At 41.8% G+C, this 16345-nt stretch overlaps 1 protein-coding gene and 1 long non-coding RNA gene across 3 annotated transcripts; one reads left to right on the top strand and one right to left on the bottom strand.

Annotated features, from left to right (window-relative positions):
* The first annotated feature begins 1732 nt into the window (after positions 1 to 1732).
* On the top strand, positions 1733 to 13897 carry LOC123383435. The gene is made up of 3 exons (XR_006593157.1): positions 1733 to 2266; positions 7809 to 7894; positions 13546 to 13897. It is a non-coding gene; the product is annotated as an uncharacterized LOC123383435 (long non-coding RNA).
* Positions 6588 to 14593, bottom strand: LOC101091348 (sperm acrosome-associated protein 5). Of its 2 annotated transcripts, none has more exons than XM_045051028.1 (4): positions 14449 to 14593; positions 13869 to 14027; positions 12086 to 12164; positions 6588 to 7721 (listed from the first exon to the last, which is right to left on the bottom strand). In XM_045051028.1, the coding sequence occupies exons 1-4, from the start codon at positions 14591 to 14593 to the stop codon at positions 7664 to 7666; spliced, it is 441 nt and encodes a 146-aa protein (XP_044906963.1). In that variant the 3' UTR covers positions 6588 to 7663. The 2 variants fall into 2 exon arrangements, with proteins under 2 accessions (XP_044906963.1, XP_004000521.1); XM_004000472.5 differs by lacking the exon at positions 6588 to 7721 and adding an exon at positions 11774 to 11982.
* Between the last annotated feature and the right edge of the window lie 1752 nt (positions 14594 to 16345).

The following is a 16345-nucleotide window of genomic DNA, read 5'->3' as shown; positions in this document are numbered from 1 at the left end:
AGCCATCTGGAGAGGGACAGAGAGGCAGGGAGAGAGAGAAACCCAAGCAGGCTCTGTGCTGTCAGCATTGAGCCTAATGCAGGACTCGATCTCACGAACTATGAGATCATGACCTGAGTGGAGATCAAGAGTGGAACGCTTATCCAGCTGAGCAACCTGGGCACCCCACCACATGGACGTATCTTGAAGATATTATGATCAGTAAAAGAAGCCAGACACAAAAAGCCACATAGTGTTTGATTCTATTTATATGGAATATCCCAAATAGGCAAATCCATAGAAACAAAAAACAGATTAGTGTTAAGCAGGGGCTGAGGGCAGGGGGGAATGGAGAATGACTGCTTTATGGGTAGAGTTTTGTTTTGGGGTGATGAAGATAGTCTGCAACTAGACACTGTTAATGGTTGCACATCATTGTGAATGTACTAGATGACACTGAATTGTACACTTTAAAATGGTTAAATCAATAAATTTCATGTTATATGTATTTTACCACTGAATTGTACACTTTAAAATGGTTAAAATAATAAATTTCATGTTGTATGTATTTTACCACAATAAAAAAGTTGCTAATTATCTCTCCCTTTCTCTGGCATTGTGGTGTGTGTGATTGGGTTTGTTCCTCACCATTTCTTCCCACAAGACTTTCAGGATCAAGCAATTCCTGCCCAAGAAACATAAGCTTCTGCTTATTATCTTATTATCTTATTCATCACTGGGTTTGAATGAAAGCTGGTAATAAAATCAGGTACAGCTTCAAGAGGAGACATTGGGGAAGAACCAAGCTAGGTGTGCAATCTCAGGTGCAATTCCTTACATATTGGGAATGTAAATTCATGAACCGTTTAATAAAACCAATCAGATTTTCAAATTCACTTGGTTAAATTTTGTTATTTAACACTCTATAAAACCCCAGGTCCCTTTCCTTGCCTTTGAGATGTTCCTCATTAATGAGTTTTCCCTATTGCAATAGCCTGAAAAAAAAATCGTCTCCTTAATTATCTAGTGCATTTTGCCTTTGACAGGACTAGGTGGTAGGGTGTGATTAATAGGGTAGAGTTCTTGAGGTCCAGAACCTGACCACTGTCTCCCATTTGTTCCTCCAGATTACTGAAACCTATTGGCCTGGAACCTTGTGGTGTAGGACTCTGACCCTGGCAACTCGAAGGACCAACTGTTCCACAACTTTCTGGGGCAGATTCCTAAGAAGGTGGATGGAATGTGGGCCTGGCGGATCACCATCAGTTTCGGTTTCTTATCTAGTTTCTGTTTAGGACCTCCATGTCGCCCCAGTCTCCCCAAGCTTTTGTCTCTGGCTCTCCTTGTACTTATGTTTACCTTTGCCATTCTCTTCACACATCTGTTTCTCTGAGGGCCGAATTGTACCACCTGACTTCCCCTATCTGCGCTAGTGGTGTCTCCCACAGAGGACAGATAGCCCAATAGTATCTATCACAAGGACTGTACTCCCCAGGATCGCCCCACCCGTCTCCCCAGTGTTACCTTCTTGGAGGACTAAGATCCCTACACTTTATCCCCATCTAACCAGTATTACTGATCTGTAGAGGAAGGTATCATTCCTAGTTTGCCTCCTTTCTTCCCACTAATAGTTCTCAGGGATATTTGTGCCATTCCCGGTCTCCCCATCCACAACTCCGCAGTGGTATCATCCCACAGAGGGGGTGGTCTTGTCCTCAGCTCTACGTTTCTTTATATCAGTTCGCATCAAACCCCCAATCACGCGCATAACTCGCCCATTACTAGCCTTTGGCAAAGGGCCCTACTCATCGCAGGTTTTCAAAGTCCTCCCGAAGTCCCATCTCTTCTAAACTTTTAAGAGGCACATTTCTCCGCTGTACGGAATGGGAACCTCTGAAAGATGTCTCCTCCCGTACAAACCGGTTTATTGGCGCGGCCATTTCTCTGGCCCCCCAATACGGTCGTGGCAGTTACAGAACCACTCGCACAGCGATGCTACTGGTTACTGGGATGGCTTCAGGGAGGGAAACTGCGCGTGAGGAGGAATGGTGACGAACAGTACCGACGGTAGGGGTAAAGGATCAAGAAAGTGGTTGTCGGAGGAAGTTGTGACTGATTTGGGAACTCCAGGCGGACCTCGCCAGAATAAGCATCCTGGTGGAAACATGAGAGTAGGGGATGAAGGAAGGCAGAGGGTTCACTTGGAGCAGAAGTGAGACAGAGCTGGTGGTCTGTGGGCAGAGCGACATGTTCGAGTGTGGATTTTGTAAAGAAGCAAATTTGCTGGGTGAGTACTTGGAGGGGGGCTCTGAGATGGTTAATGACAGTATCTGGGGGTATGGGATGGGGGGACTCTAAGCTGAGGGATGGGGTCTGTGGAAGTCAAGGACTGGGTCTGTGGAGTGAGAGATAAGGTCTGTAGGGTGTGATGGGAGGTCTCTGGAGTCAGTGATGGTGGGATCTGAGGGGTGAGTGATGCGGTCCGTGGGGAGAATAATGGTCGTATTTGGGGTGATAGGGTGGTGTCTAGAGTGAGGGATGGGTGAGGATGAGTGTTGGGAAGTCCGTGAAGTCAGTGATAAAGCATTGTTGTTGAATGATGGGGCTCTGTTGGGGGTAAACAAATGTTCTTTCCCATTTTTCTTGGCTACAACATGGTCATTTAACCAGTTGGCACTTATGGATTGCTAGCCTGATGATTTGGTGAACTGTCCATTTGAGTTTTCCATATCATTACAAACTCTTCTCTTTTCTTCGCTCCTCTCTCAACAGCTTTGCTTTTTTAGGTCACTGCCCTGTCTCCACAAGTCAGACATGGCTAATTTCCAGGCAGATTGTTATTTGCTCCTCTCTTCCAGATCTATGTTAAAACAGAAGCAAAGAAGCAGTAATGTGTAGCGGTTAACAGCTCTGGGGCCAAAATGCTCATAATAGCTTTGTGAGCTTAGGCATTCTCTAACTTCTCCGGGCCCCAGTTTCCCCATCTGTAAAAATGATGATGATGATGATGATGGTGATGGTGATGATGGTGATGATGATACCTATGCCTTTATGGTTGTTGTGAAGATCAATTGAGTTAATATTAAGTGTTTAGAACAATGCCTGGTACACACAGAATAAGCTTTATATATTGGTTTGACACTATTATTTATACCATAAAATGTACATGTATAAACACATAGAAAGTTAGGATTAGAGAAGTAGAGCAATACCAAAGCAAGGTTGAAATGTGTATATGTAGGTCATAGGATCCTACATAATTATATGGAGCTACAGTTATTTTTCTGAGCTTCCTGGAAGCCATGACATAAAGGGGAGAAACACTCGTTTTATTTATGTTACCCATAGAACAAAAGTAAGCCACTTCCTCAGCAGCAGAGATTTCTGATGTTGAAGTTTCAAGATATTTATCTAATGGGTCAGCCACGTCCTCATCAGTGATCTTGTGATAACTGCAGGGATACGACTTAAAATATGCGTGTGACTTAAAATATGTCTTCATATCAGCCAAAGGTGTCCTGATGGGGCAGAACTAAGGGGATACGACTCTTCAGGAAACCAAAGCCATGTCAGCACAAGCAGCTGTCTTATGTTCTGGCTCAATACAGGGATAAAACCTTGATGGTCAGGAAAGAACCAATAAACCCCATGCCCTTCAAATTATTTTCCAATTTTTTTAAATTGAAGTATAATTTAACATACAATGTTATATTAGTTTCAGATGTACAACCTAGTGATTTGACAATTCTATACATTACGCAACACTCACCAAAGTGAGTGTGGTCACCATCTGTCCCCAAACAACGTTATTACAATATTATTGACTATATTAGCTATGGTGTACTTTTCATCTCCTTGACTTCTTTATTTTATAACTGGGTGTTTGTATCTCTTAATCCCCTTTCTCTATTTCACCCATGTGCCGCCCCCCCAGCCCACCTCCCCCCAATATATATTTTTTCCTCATCTGGGATTTCAGCACAGCCTGAGCAATCCAAAGGTCTGCCCTTTTCCTTTTCAGGCTGAGAATTCATGATGTCCCTGACTATATTCAGTTCTTTACCTTTTGCCCTTTTAAACAAATGTCTATATTTTTTTGTCTTTTTTTCCTCTTGCTACCAAAGAAGTGGCACCAAAAATTCAAACTCTTTTAGGAATGTACAAGCAAAATATCTCAAGATTTCCTATCATCACTCATTCCAGATAACTAATTCTATCGTGAATTTAATTTCCATCTATACACCTCTCTCTGTCCCTTGTTCTTTATATTTACATACACATAAAAATATATAGTTGATATAAACCTTGCTTTGCTAAGATTTGCTCATGATATACAAACTGTTTGCAACTCCCTGTCTTTCCTTTACATAATAATATTGGTGAAGGTAGTAGGAGTAATGGTCATGATAATACAGATGAGGAGGAGGATGATAATATTAGTAACAGGAGCTAACACGTAAAGAACTTGCATTGCACTGGCACTCTACCAAGTACTTTATACACATGACCACCTTAATCCTCACAGCCACCCTAAGAAGTGGGTACCTTTATTATCCACATCTGATGAGGAAACTGAGTCCCAGAGTGGATAAGCAAGTGGCATGGGGTTGCAGAGCTGGTTACCTGCTTAGCTGGGATAGTCCTTGCTCCATGAATACTTGTTGATAGAAGATATTTCACTATCAAGACATGTTTTTGACAGCTGCATGTTTTTCCCTTGTATGTATGTGCCACGATGCATGGCATGGCAGTAACCTTTCTTGTCCTGTCTTTTTATACTGTGATGAGCATTTCTAGAATTTTTGGTTCAAAAGGTGGGCATGTATTTGAACTTTCAAAGACATTGCCAAATTGCCTTTGGAAAAGTTAGTGCAAGTTTATACTCCCACTAATAATGAATAAAAATACCCTTTCTAATCCTATTGTCATGTTTTTATTTTATTCTATGTTATTTATTTTTGGAGGAAAGAGACATTTTATTTTTTATTTATTTTTTGTTTTCTTCATTATATTTTGCTTTCAATACTTTTATTTATTTTTAATTTTTTTCATTTTATTTTATTTTTTCCATTTTATTTTATTTTATTTTATTTTATTCTGTTTTCTTTTTTTCACCACGAGAAGTGTACTCTTTAATTCCCATCCCCTATTTCTCCCATTGCCCTATCCACCTCCCTGTGGTGACCTGTTTGTTATCTATAGTTAAGAGTCTGTTTTTTGGTTTGGCTCTCTTTTTTCCCTTTTTTTTCTTTTGTTTTGTTTCTTAAATTCTCCATATGAGTGAGATCATGTGGTATTTGTCTTTGACTCACTGACTTATTTCATTTACCATAATACTCTAGCTCTATCTCTGAATGAAAATACCCTTTCTAATCCTTTTGTCATGTTTTTAATCCTTGCCATTTGCTAGTTGAAGATATCTCATTTCTTTTGTTTGTGCTTATTTAGTTAGCAGTGAGGTGGAGCAGCTTTTCATATTCTTTCCTGTTTTTGTGAATTGTTCTTTTACATACATTGGTCTTTTTCCTGTGGTTTCTTTTTTTAATTAAAAAAATTTTAAGCCCCAAGATGAGGCTTGAACCCACAACCCCAAGATCAAGAGTTGCATGTTTCTTAAACCTTTGTCTTACTATTTTTAAAACTTTTGTGGAAATATTAGATAAAAATTTTGGAAGTAGACATTGGTAGACATTTTATTGAAGCATAGCATACAGAGAAAAGTGTATAATGTGTATAGTTTCATGAACTGCAAATTAGATTTGCCTGTTCTTGAATGTCATATAGATGGAACCATACATTTATTCTTTTGTGTCTGGCTTTTTTCACTTATAATGTTTTTGAGATTCATCCTTGTTATTTTATGTATCATTAGCTTGTTCTTTCCATTACTGTGTACTGTTCTATGGTATACATATATCACAGTTTACCCATTCTACAGCTGATTATCCATTTTGGCTATTTCAAATAATACTTGTATGGATATTCTGGTACATGTCTTGATATGTGTGCATTTCCATTGGATATATACCTAGGAGTGGGACTGCTGGGTCCCAGGTTAGATGTACGCTCAGCATTAGTAGATTCAGCTAAAATGTTTTCCAAGGTGGCTATACTACTTTACATTTTACTGCCACCAGCAATATATGAGAGTCTGGCTGCTCCACACCCTTGCCAACATTTGGGTTTTTAGTCTTAGTTTTAGCCATTCTCTTGGTATATAGTTGTATCTCATTGTGTTTTTTTTTTAAATATGAAATTTATTGTCAAATTGGTTTCCATACAACACCCAGTGCTCATCCCAACAGGTGCCCTCCTCAATGCCCATCACCCTCCCTTCCCTCCCTCCCACCCCCCATCAACCCCCAGTTTATTCTCAGTTTTTAAGAGTCTCTTATGGTTTGGCTCTCTCCCTCTCTAACTTTTTTCATTGTGGTTTAAATTTGCATTTCCCTGATGACTAAAGCTGTTGAGCACCTTTTCATATATTTATTGGCCAATTGGACATCATCTTTTGTGAAGTATTTGTTCACATATTTTTCTGGTTTTTCTATTGGATTGCTTGTATTTATCGTCTTGATTTGTAGGAGTTCTTTATGGTTTCTAGAATATAAAAGCCCTTCACTAGCGATAGGTATTGCAAACATCTCAGAGAAGGCTTTTTTGAAATTATTAAACAGTAGCCTCTCTCTGAAGAATATTCCTTTTATCTTAAAATATATTATTTAAATTTCTATCAGACTTAATGAACAGAAGTATGCAACTCCAGGGATTGGTGTCATTTGAGGATGTGGCTGTGGACTTCACGCAGGAGGAGTGGAATCATCTGGACTCCTCTCGGTGGACACTTTACAGAGATGTGATGCCATAGAACTATAGTCATGTGGTCACTGTGTGTGAGGATGGCTTCCCTGAGTAATTTACAGTGTACCAAATAGGATAACATTACATCTCTGAAGTGTTTCAATACTTTGACCTCAAGTTCCAGGGATTAAAAGTTCCTAATCCCTCTTATACTGAACAGAGTGTATTTTCATCTCTCATGTGAAATTTATGCTTATCAACAGGTACTTCCTAATTACTCTGAGGCCCTGAAGCCCACATTGGTGTGCCCAAATCATATATCATTTCCATAGCAGGGTATCCTGTTATCAAACCAGATGTGATTACCTGTTTGGAGAAGGGAGGACTCTGGATCATAAAGAGAGAAATTCCAAGCTTGAGTTATACAGATAAATAAGAAAGGGACAGATGGAGATGATGAGTAAGACCCCAGTGGGTCAGTGAGGAACAGACATCTTTAAAAGCTGGGAAATATCTTCCTTAAGCATATGAACTTTTTCTGTTAACTCCAAATTGTTAGTCTTGTGGGTTGTTGTTTCATGGTAATCTTGGAATGAAGTGGTGAGGAACCAGACTACAATCTGCCTTGTACTTCTGCTCATTCTCTTGGTCACATTCATTGCTTTCAGCCTTCCTGAAAGATTCTTCCCATTCTATTTGAGTCCCCTCCCTCAAACTCCTGGATCTGCTCCTTTTCAAAATCCTTTTTCTTATTTATGGCTCTCTAAACCTATTTTCACAGTCTTTCCTCAATTTGAAGGCATTTTTCTTAAACAGAGTCACTTATATTTATTGTTCCTTTCTTGTTCCAATTTCTGTTAGAGCAATGTGTGCTTTCTTTCCCTCAAGCTCGGAGTATAGGAGACATGTATTTGGAATTTCTTTCTGCCTGGTATCTGTACCTAAAAGAAAATAAGTCAACCTTATCAGAGTTATCCTTCTAACAAAAGGTATATTTACAGGGTATGGTTTATTATTCTTCTTTCTAGAAGTCGGGCAAGTTGACCAGCTGAAGAGGCACCAGAAAAACTGGAGCAGACACCTGAGGCAAGCTATAGCCCTTAAAGAGAAAAAGGTGACTAAGGAGCGAGGTCATGAAATATATATATATATATATATATATATATATATATACACATACACATGTATCTCCTATGGGAAAAGTTTTAAAGATAATTTAGGCTTAATCAGTCACAATAGAGGCTTTGCAACACAGAGATATTATGAATGTAATGGATGTGGGAAATTATTAATTCATGGCAGGCATGAGAAAAAATAATGGAATGAAACCCCCTGACTATAATGTGGGTGGGAAAGGTCTAATCATAACCCAGCCTTTGTTCAGCATAATGTAACACAAGTTGGAGAGAAAACCTATGAATTTCCTGAATGTAGAAAAACTTTCAGCAAGAATTCACTCTTTATTGCTTCATCAGATCATTCATGCAGGAGAGATACCCTATGAATGTAAAGAAGGCATAAAAACCTTCACCAAGAATGCACATCTCTGTGGGGCACCTAGGTGGCTCAGTCTGTTGAGGGTCCAACTTCAGCTCAGATCTCACAGTTCGTGGGTTTGAGTCCTGTGTTTGGCTTTGTGCTGACAGCGTGGAGCCTGCTCAGGATTCTCTGTCTCCTTTCTCTCTCCTTCCCCGTGTGTGCGCGCACACACACACACTCATACACACACTATCTCTCAAAAATAAACATTAAAAAAAATTTAAAAAGGAAGGCACTTCTCCATGTACATCAGAGAACGCATTCAGGAGACAAATCTTTTGAAGGTAATGTGGCAAGTCCTTCAGAGAGAAATCAACACTGCATAGACATCAAAGAATTCATGCTGGAGAGAAATCTTATGAATGTAAGGAGTGTGGCAAAACCTTCCTAGAAAAGGCAAAACTCATCATACATCAGAAAACTCACACAGGACAGAAACCCTATGAATGTTCTGAATGTGGGAAAACCTTCAATCAAAAGGCACACCTCAGTGGGCATAAGAGAACACACACTGGAGAGAAACCATATGAATGTAGTGATTGTGGCAAAGCCTTCAGAGACAAATCAACACTGTGTAGACATCAAATAATTCATACAGGAGAGAAACTTTATGTGTGTTCAGACTGTGGAAGAGCCTTCACCCTTAAGATGACTCTTAGTGTACGTCAAAGAATCCATGCAGGAGAAAAAAACCTGATGGATGTACTATATGTGGAAAAGTCCTCTCCTGGAAGTCCTATCTCACATTGCATCAGAGAGCTCATATAGGAGAGAAATTTGAGAAATCCTATGAATGCAATGAATGTGATAAAGTATTCTTCCAGAAATCACATCTCATTATTCACATAGGAGAGAAGCCCTATGAGTGTAATGTATGTGAGAAAGCTTTCTCCCAGAAATCATATTTTATTATACATCAAAGAATTCATACAGGAGAGAAACCCTATACGTGTGATAAGTTTCAGAGAGCCCTCAGAGAGAAGCCAAAACTCACTGTACACCAGAGAACCCACAGAGGAGAGAAACCCTCTGACTCCTCTTGAATAGGAGAAAAACTTTCTTCTAGAGGTTAAAGGTCATCATGGATTAAAGACCTCAGAAAGAAGAGAAACTTTGGGACAGAACTGAACATGGGAAATCCTTCATAAAGTCAAATGAAAAGAAAAAGGCAGGTTGGGAGGGGATCCTGATTTAGCTAAGATGGTCAGAGAAGGTCTTTCTGAGGAGGTGACATTTGAGTTTAGATCTGAAAATGAGGTGCCAGCCATAATAGGGGTAAGAATATTCTAGGAGGAAGGAATAGCATGAGCCAAGATCTTGATGCAAAAAACTTGCCCTCTGTACTTGCTATCATGGGTGTATGTTGAATGACTACTTTACATCAGAGAGGTCTTTTAAGTTTACAGGGCCTTGAATATATGAGAGGCTTCAGCTGGAAGCCAAACCTCACTGTAAATTTGGGCACAGATATCAAGAGGAACCCAATTTAGTTAATTTCAATAAACATAGTCCCCTGAGACTGATATGAGGGAAATATTCCAAATTTAATACCAAACTCTCATAGAAAAAATAATAAAATCTATTTAAAACTTTTTTTGAATGTTTATTTTTGAGAGAGAGCATGAAAATGGGGAAGGGACAGAGAGAGAAGGAGATACGTAATCTGAAGCAGGATCCAGGCTCTGAGCTCTCAGCACAGAGCCCGATGCGTGGCTTGAACCCATGAACCATGAGATCATGACCTGAGATGAAGTCAGACTCTTAACTGACTGAGCCACCCAGGCACCCCTATAAAATCTATTAAGAATAGCTATTTTGATGTTTCCTATGATAGGGAATAAGTGCCATCCACAAGAAAAAAAGGGTTTACCAAGTGATATCTGTAACCAAAGTTACAGATTTAAAGATAACCACTAAAGAAACAGTGATTATAAATATACTATAAATGTTATAAGTTATTAGAAAGGATGCATAATCAGGATAATGTAAAGAAAACAACACTAGGGCATCAAATCCAGGTTCCAGAAGTAGTAACAGTTGATAATGCCAGTATTTCTGTTCCAGCCTGTTCTACAGTCAAGATTTTGGCTTTATTTCTATGTGTGGACCTCCTCCCCGCCTGCCCCATTCTGGGCTTGGTCATGAATTCAGTCTTTCCAGAAATACTATGGAACTACCTGATACGCTTTTAGGAGATCTGCTTTTTACTTAAGTCTACCAGAGTTTATTTCTGCTGCTTTTAGTGAATACAAAAATTGGTACCCAGAGTGACGGCACCTTTTATGGATGGATCCCCAGGGAAATGCGAAATTTGGTCATCTGATTGGGGCCAAAGGCAGGGGAAATCAAGTTGGCATTAAGGAAGGGGGCTTGGTCATTCTTACATTGGTGGATATCTGCTTTAATGATCATCTGCTTACCTTGGATAAAGTAAACACTGAAAACAAGGCTTTGGGTAGCTGAGTATCCACCCCCAACCAAAGAGTACAAAAGACATAAGGGACTGCTTCTCCCCACCCCCTGCTCCCTGACCAGGAGTGGCTGCTTCTTATGGGGCTGGTACAAAGAGAAAGAACGGCAAGTTTAAATTCCTAAAATTCTCTGCCCAAGACACAGACCAAAATCCAGGTATTCTGTCAAAAGAAATTATTACTTTGGGCATCCATTGAATTCCTGGCCTAAATTCCCAGTCTATCATTTGAAATTTAGGGTACTTATGGTCAAAGAGGGAGTAGGGGGCTGAGTGCAGAATGGGAAGATGCAGGACAGTATGAATACTTTCAACTGATTCCCACTGATCTTCTCATGTAAAGTGGAACCAATCTTATTTTCCCTGGAGAAGTTGTATCTGCCTTAATTGAAGACCCTGTAGAGACTTCGAGTGAGAGTGATGCTTTTTTGAGAGAGAGAGAGAGAGAGAGCAAGTGGGGGAGGAGTAGAGGGAGAGAGAGAGAGAGAGAGAGAGAGAGAGAATCTTAAGCAGGCTCCACACCCAGCACGGAGCCTGATGTGGGGGTTCAATCCCACTACTGTGAGATCATGACCTGAGCTGAAATCAAGAGTTGGACACTTAACTGACTGAGCCATCCAGGTGCCCCGGGTGATGATTTTTTAAGGGAAGCCACTTTTCATAGCCCCTCATGCCACCCTTCTATCTCCAGACCTGTAACTGCCTTGTGTATGAAGCACTTTATGAGCTTTACAAACATTAATTCATTTAATGCTCCCAATAATCCCATGAAATAGTTACTACCATTATCATCCTCATTTTGCAAATGAGGAAACTGAGGCACAGAGAAATTAAATGCCTTGCCCAAGGCAACACAACTAGTAAGTAGTAAAGATGGTATTTGAACCCAGGAGAAGCTATGCTATTACCTTCACCCCAAGTGATCTGGAGGAAGTGATTAAATGGGGGTACCTCCATTGGGAAAATGAAGAGCTGGGCATCCGAGGCCTCTTATGTTGTTTATAGATAGCACTATTAAATCTAGATAGCACTATTAAATCCACAGAAGAAAGAAAAGAAAGGAGAAAATAAAATTTCTATCTCTTGGAATGAGTCATGACTTAATTTTCTTTGAGTCATGTTTTGCATGCATATTACATCCCTTGAGCCATTCAGATAAATCATGCCCGTAGCAGTGCCGGATCCAAGAATCCCTGGGAAATGAAGAGAGGGAGGGAGGATGAAGTGGACAGGCTTGTGGGGTGGCAGTGCCATTATCCCAGCTCCCCAGGGCCCAAGACACCTCCATGAACTTACCAAGCAGTCATACCATTCTGTGAGGACACCACCTGCCTGGCACACAAGATATCATCTAGAAGATGGTGGTTGAGCAGGTCTGGTAGGGAGGAGGGGAAGAAGAGAGGGATATAGTGATCTGGTGCACTGGGGACAGGGTGACAGTGTATGGTGGGCCCAGGGAGCTTGAATAACTTCAATCACTACATTGGCTGATTCTCACTGTCCTTGATTCACTTGTCAGCTGGTTATGAATGACCTCAACTACTATGTTGGCTGTTTCTGTAGAACAACTCATGTTGACTGATCCTGGATGAACTTGACTGTCATATTGACTGGTTATGAATATCCTCAGCCACAATATTGGCTGGTCCTAATGACCTCAAACTCCTTGTTGGCCAGGTCTGGATGACTTCAGCTGTAATTTTGCGTGGTTATGGATAATCTCAACTGCAATGGCAGCTGGTCTGACATCACCTTAACCACCATCTTGGCTGGTTGGAAAGCTACTCAACTGCAAGGTTGGTCAGTCTTGGTGATTTCAAACACTATGTTGTCAGATCCTGGATAACCTCAACTCCCATTTGACTAGTTACAAATGACCTCAATCTCCATGTTGACTAGTTCCATTCAACCTCAGACATCATGGTCCAGATGATCTCAACTGCTCAACCAGGGTGACCTTTACTGCCATTCTGACAGGTTAATGATCTCAACCACAGTGTTAACCAGTCCTGAACAGCCTCAATTGCTGTTTTGACTGGTTATAAATAATTCCAACTTCCATGTTAACCAGTCTAGGACCTCAACTTCCATTATAGCTGATCCTGGACTACTTCAACTTCCATGTTGACTCAAAGTGAACCTTAACCTTTATTTTAGCTAGTCTTGAAAAGCCTTACTATTCGTGTTACCCTGTCCTAGATAACGTCAACCTCTATGGTGGCCGGTGTTAGACAACCTCAACCTTCAAGCTGGCCAATCCTGTTGGGGTTACCTCACCTGTTACTGTAGCAGGACTTGGGCTGCCTCAACCTCCATTTGGTCTGGCCCTCAGTAACCTTAACCTCAGTCTCCATTTTGGACTGTCTTGGATGACCTCAAGCACCATTTTGGCCAACCCTGAACAACTATTGCTATTAAATTTTGTCCTCGGGGCACCTGGGTGGCTCAGTCGGTTAAGCGGCCGACTTTGGCTCAGGTCATGATCTCACAGCCCGTGAGTTCGAGCCCCGCATCGGGCTCTGTGCTGACAGCTCAGAGCCTGGAGCCTGTTTCAGATTCTGTGTCTCCCTCTCTGTGACCCTCCCCCATTCATGCTCTGTCTCTCTCTGTCTCAAAAATAAATAAACGTTAAAAAAAAATTAAAAAAAAAATTTCGTCCTCAATAACACCACACTCTTGTCTGGAAAGTTCTCTCCTTTCTGCATGAAGGTAACTTATTTATGTTCCTACAGCCAGATATTTGCTTCTTCCCCCAGGGCCTGAACAACCTCATCCACAAATCAGGAACATCTCCCCCTCCATTCTGCATGGAGCTATGTTTCCTATCTCCTGAGTCACAGAAAACTGCAGCCTCCATTCTGGGTGAGGTATAGGAGTTCTGAGCCCTCCTGACCTGGACAACATCTAAATGTAGTTGGTAAGGATACAGGATGGTGTCTCTTAACAGCCCAGGCAACTCTGCTCCTTTCCCTGTCATTTTTCTGCTTGTTACTAGAGATCATGGTTTAACAGCCTTGCATTCTGGTGTGTTGGGCAGTGGGGCAGGCAGGGCTTCAGGGTGTCCCCAGTGCTGCCTTACCACGACAATCCATGTGACAGAGGTTCTGGGTGGGTGTAATCCCATTGTCACACCACCAGGCAGAGTTCAGCTGGAAAATGCCGTATTCACTGCTGCCGTCAGGATTGTGGTCCACGAAGGAAGTGTCAAAACCACTCTCATAGTGTGCCATGCACAGCCCTGGGTCAAATAAGGAATAGGTATCAGGTAGGCATGGGTCCTGGAAATAGGGGATGGTAGAATGTGGGAGAGGGGACAGGGATCATTGTCATCTCAGTTGTGGGAGTGAGGATCTTGGTTTGGTGTGGTGGTTTTGATGTTGGTGATTCTGGTGAGATATCAGTGATGGCAGTGGTGATAGTATGTGTGATGACTTTGATGGTAGTGATGGTATTGATGGTGGAGATGAGGATGATTGTTGTGAAGGCAATGATAGTAATGACATTAGAGTAAGTTAAACCAGCCATCACAGTCAGTCATGGGGTGACCGAGAGGATCATGCCCTGGGCTGGGGAGGTGATAAATGACAAAGAGGGGACTGGGTCTGAATGTGGTGGGCAGCTCGGGGTGTAGGTGGGACTTGGGGCAGCTGGGGTCTCACAGTCTCCAACGGTGTAGCCCTTGAAGCTGTTGAGGCCTGCCCTCTCCAGCTTCAGTGCCAGTTCACAGCGTTCATAGATCTTGGCATCCACAATAGCAGCCATAAGCATGGCTAAGGTGACCTTCACAGTAACAAAGCCCTTCATTATAACATCCACAGGCCCTCCTGGCCAACTCTTTGCTCCAGACTCACCCTGCTATGTCCAGAAATAAGGGCATTCTGGAACTCTGGGCTGTATGAGCAAATGGCTATGCAATAGATTCTGGAACAGAGAAGCCAGAGGGTTAGACACCTCACCGCCTTTCCCAGTGCCATTTCTGTTAGAGACATACACACAAGAAAAGAGAAAGATACTGATATATGCATAAAGATGGGAGGAGACAAAAACAGGGAGAAACCCTGAGATGTCACAAAGAGACGCAGGAAGAGAGGAACTGGCGACACAAAGGACAGATAGGACTCAGGCACTGGGCCTCACTATCAGCCTACATCCCCCCACATTCCTTAACACTGTTACACTCTGCTGTCATTAATCATGCTGTACCACTTGATTACCTCCATATCCACTCACTCTGCCCCTCATCGCCTCCATTCCTCCTACTCTGCTCAGCAGTCAGCTCTGTTCACTACATCGTGTCTACTACCACCTCGATTTCTCATGCTCTGCGCAATATGGCCACCATGCCCTCATCTTCTGACCCTCATTACCTCCATTTACCCATTCTTGGCTCCTCCTTTACTTTTATGCATTGTTCCATCCTAATTTACTGGAATCTGTCCCACATTACCCCCATTCAATCACACTCTGCCCTGCATTATGTATTACACATGACACATTACACTCTACTAATTTTCCACCTCCATTCTTGTTCTTTTATTGCCCCATTCACTTATACTGTCTCTCATCCACTTACATTCATTCACACTATGCCTCATATTATCACAATTTCTTAACCTTCTCCTTATATTACCTCAGTTCTCTCACATCATATTCCTTCACCTCAATTCACTCTCAGGCTCTCATTTTCTACTTTCTCCTCCACTTCTTGACAGTGCATGAAATGACACCCATTCATTCTCACATGGCCCGTCCTTCAGCTTTGTTAATTGACTCTGGGCCTCATTCTTTCTCTCATTCACTCTCTGCCCCTTCTTCACCTCTCTTCTCTCAAATACTATTCCCTTGTTACCCCCGTTTCCTGGAACTCTGCCCTGTAATACTCCCAAACACTAGCTCAAATTACCCATATATACTCATTCTGTGCTTGGTCACCCCCATTCCTCATTTTCTCTTCATTGACTCCATTGACTCTTACTCTGCCTCTCATTCATTTAAACTCATTTCCAATGTAACCCCATTCCCACTTATCACTCCTGTTTGGCTCATGATTTCATGGCTAGTTGTTTCCATTCTGCCCCATAGTACCTTCATTCAGTCACACTCTGCCTTTGAATTCACCACTTTTTGCTAATACTGGGCCCCATTCATCCATCGCCCCCCGACTTCATTCACTTGGGGCCATGTGACCCTCATCTTTCTCTTTGGCTTATAATAACCACAGTTACTCACCTTCTGCTTTTTGCTTCTATTCCCTCTCATTCTGCCCAACATTAGCTCCATTCATGCACATGCATCAGCTCATTCACCTGGGCTGATTGAAACTGGGAACCCTGGACATTCCTGGAGCCCCAAATCACCCCTATCTAGTCCAAGTCTGCCCCTCATTCACCTCTAGCCATTCTCCTTCTCCCTCATAGTGTCACCACTCAAATCTACCTGATTCATATATTCACATTCTACCACATATACATCTTCAGTCCCTCTTATTCTGTCCCTCGTGCTCTCCATTCTTCCTTCTATGCCTCACGTTACCTCCATTCACTCCCACTCTCCTCC

Source organism: Felis catus, chromosome X, assembly GCF_018350175.1.
Source record: "Felis catus isolate Fca126 chromosome X, F.catus_Fca126_mat1.0, whole genome shotgun sequence".
Classification (NCBI taxonomy): Eukaryota; Metazoa; Chordata; class Mammalia; order Carnivora; family Felidae; genus Felis; species Felis catus.
The sequence above is the reverse complement of the archived record's forward strand: the minus strand, read 5'-3'. Positions and strand labels throughout refer to the sequence as shown.

What these genes read in the sequence shown, in the direction of transcription:
- LOC101091348 (XM_004000472.5), bottom strand. Translation starts at nt 14,593, where the DNA reads ATGAAGGGCTTTGTTACTGTGAAGGTCACCTTAGCCATGCTTATGGCT. An exon ending in GGGCTACACCGTTGGAGACT is followed by an intron (nt 14,028 to 14,448) that starts GTGAGACCCCAG and finishes TATTTGACCCAG; the next exon opens with GGCTGTGCATGGCACACTAT. An exon ending in CAGAATGGTATGACTGCTTG is followed by an intron (nt 11,983 to 12,085) that starts GTAAGTTCATGG and finishes TTCATTTCCCAG; the next exon opens with GGATTCTTGGATCCGGCACT.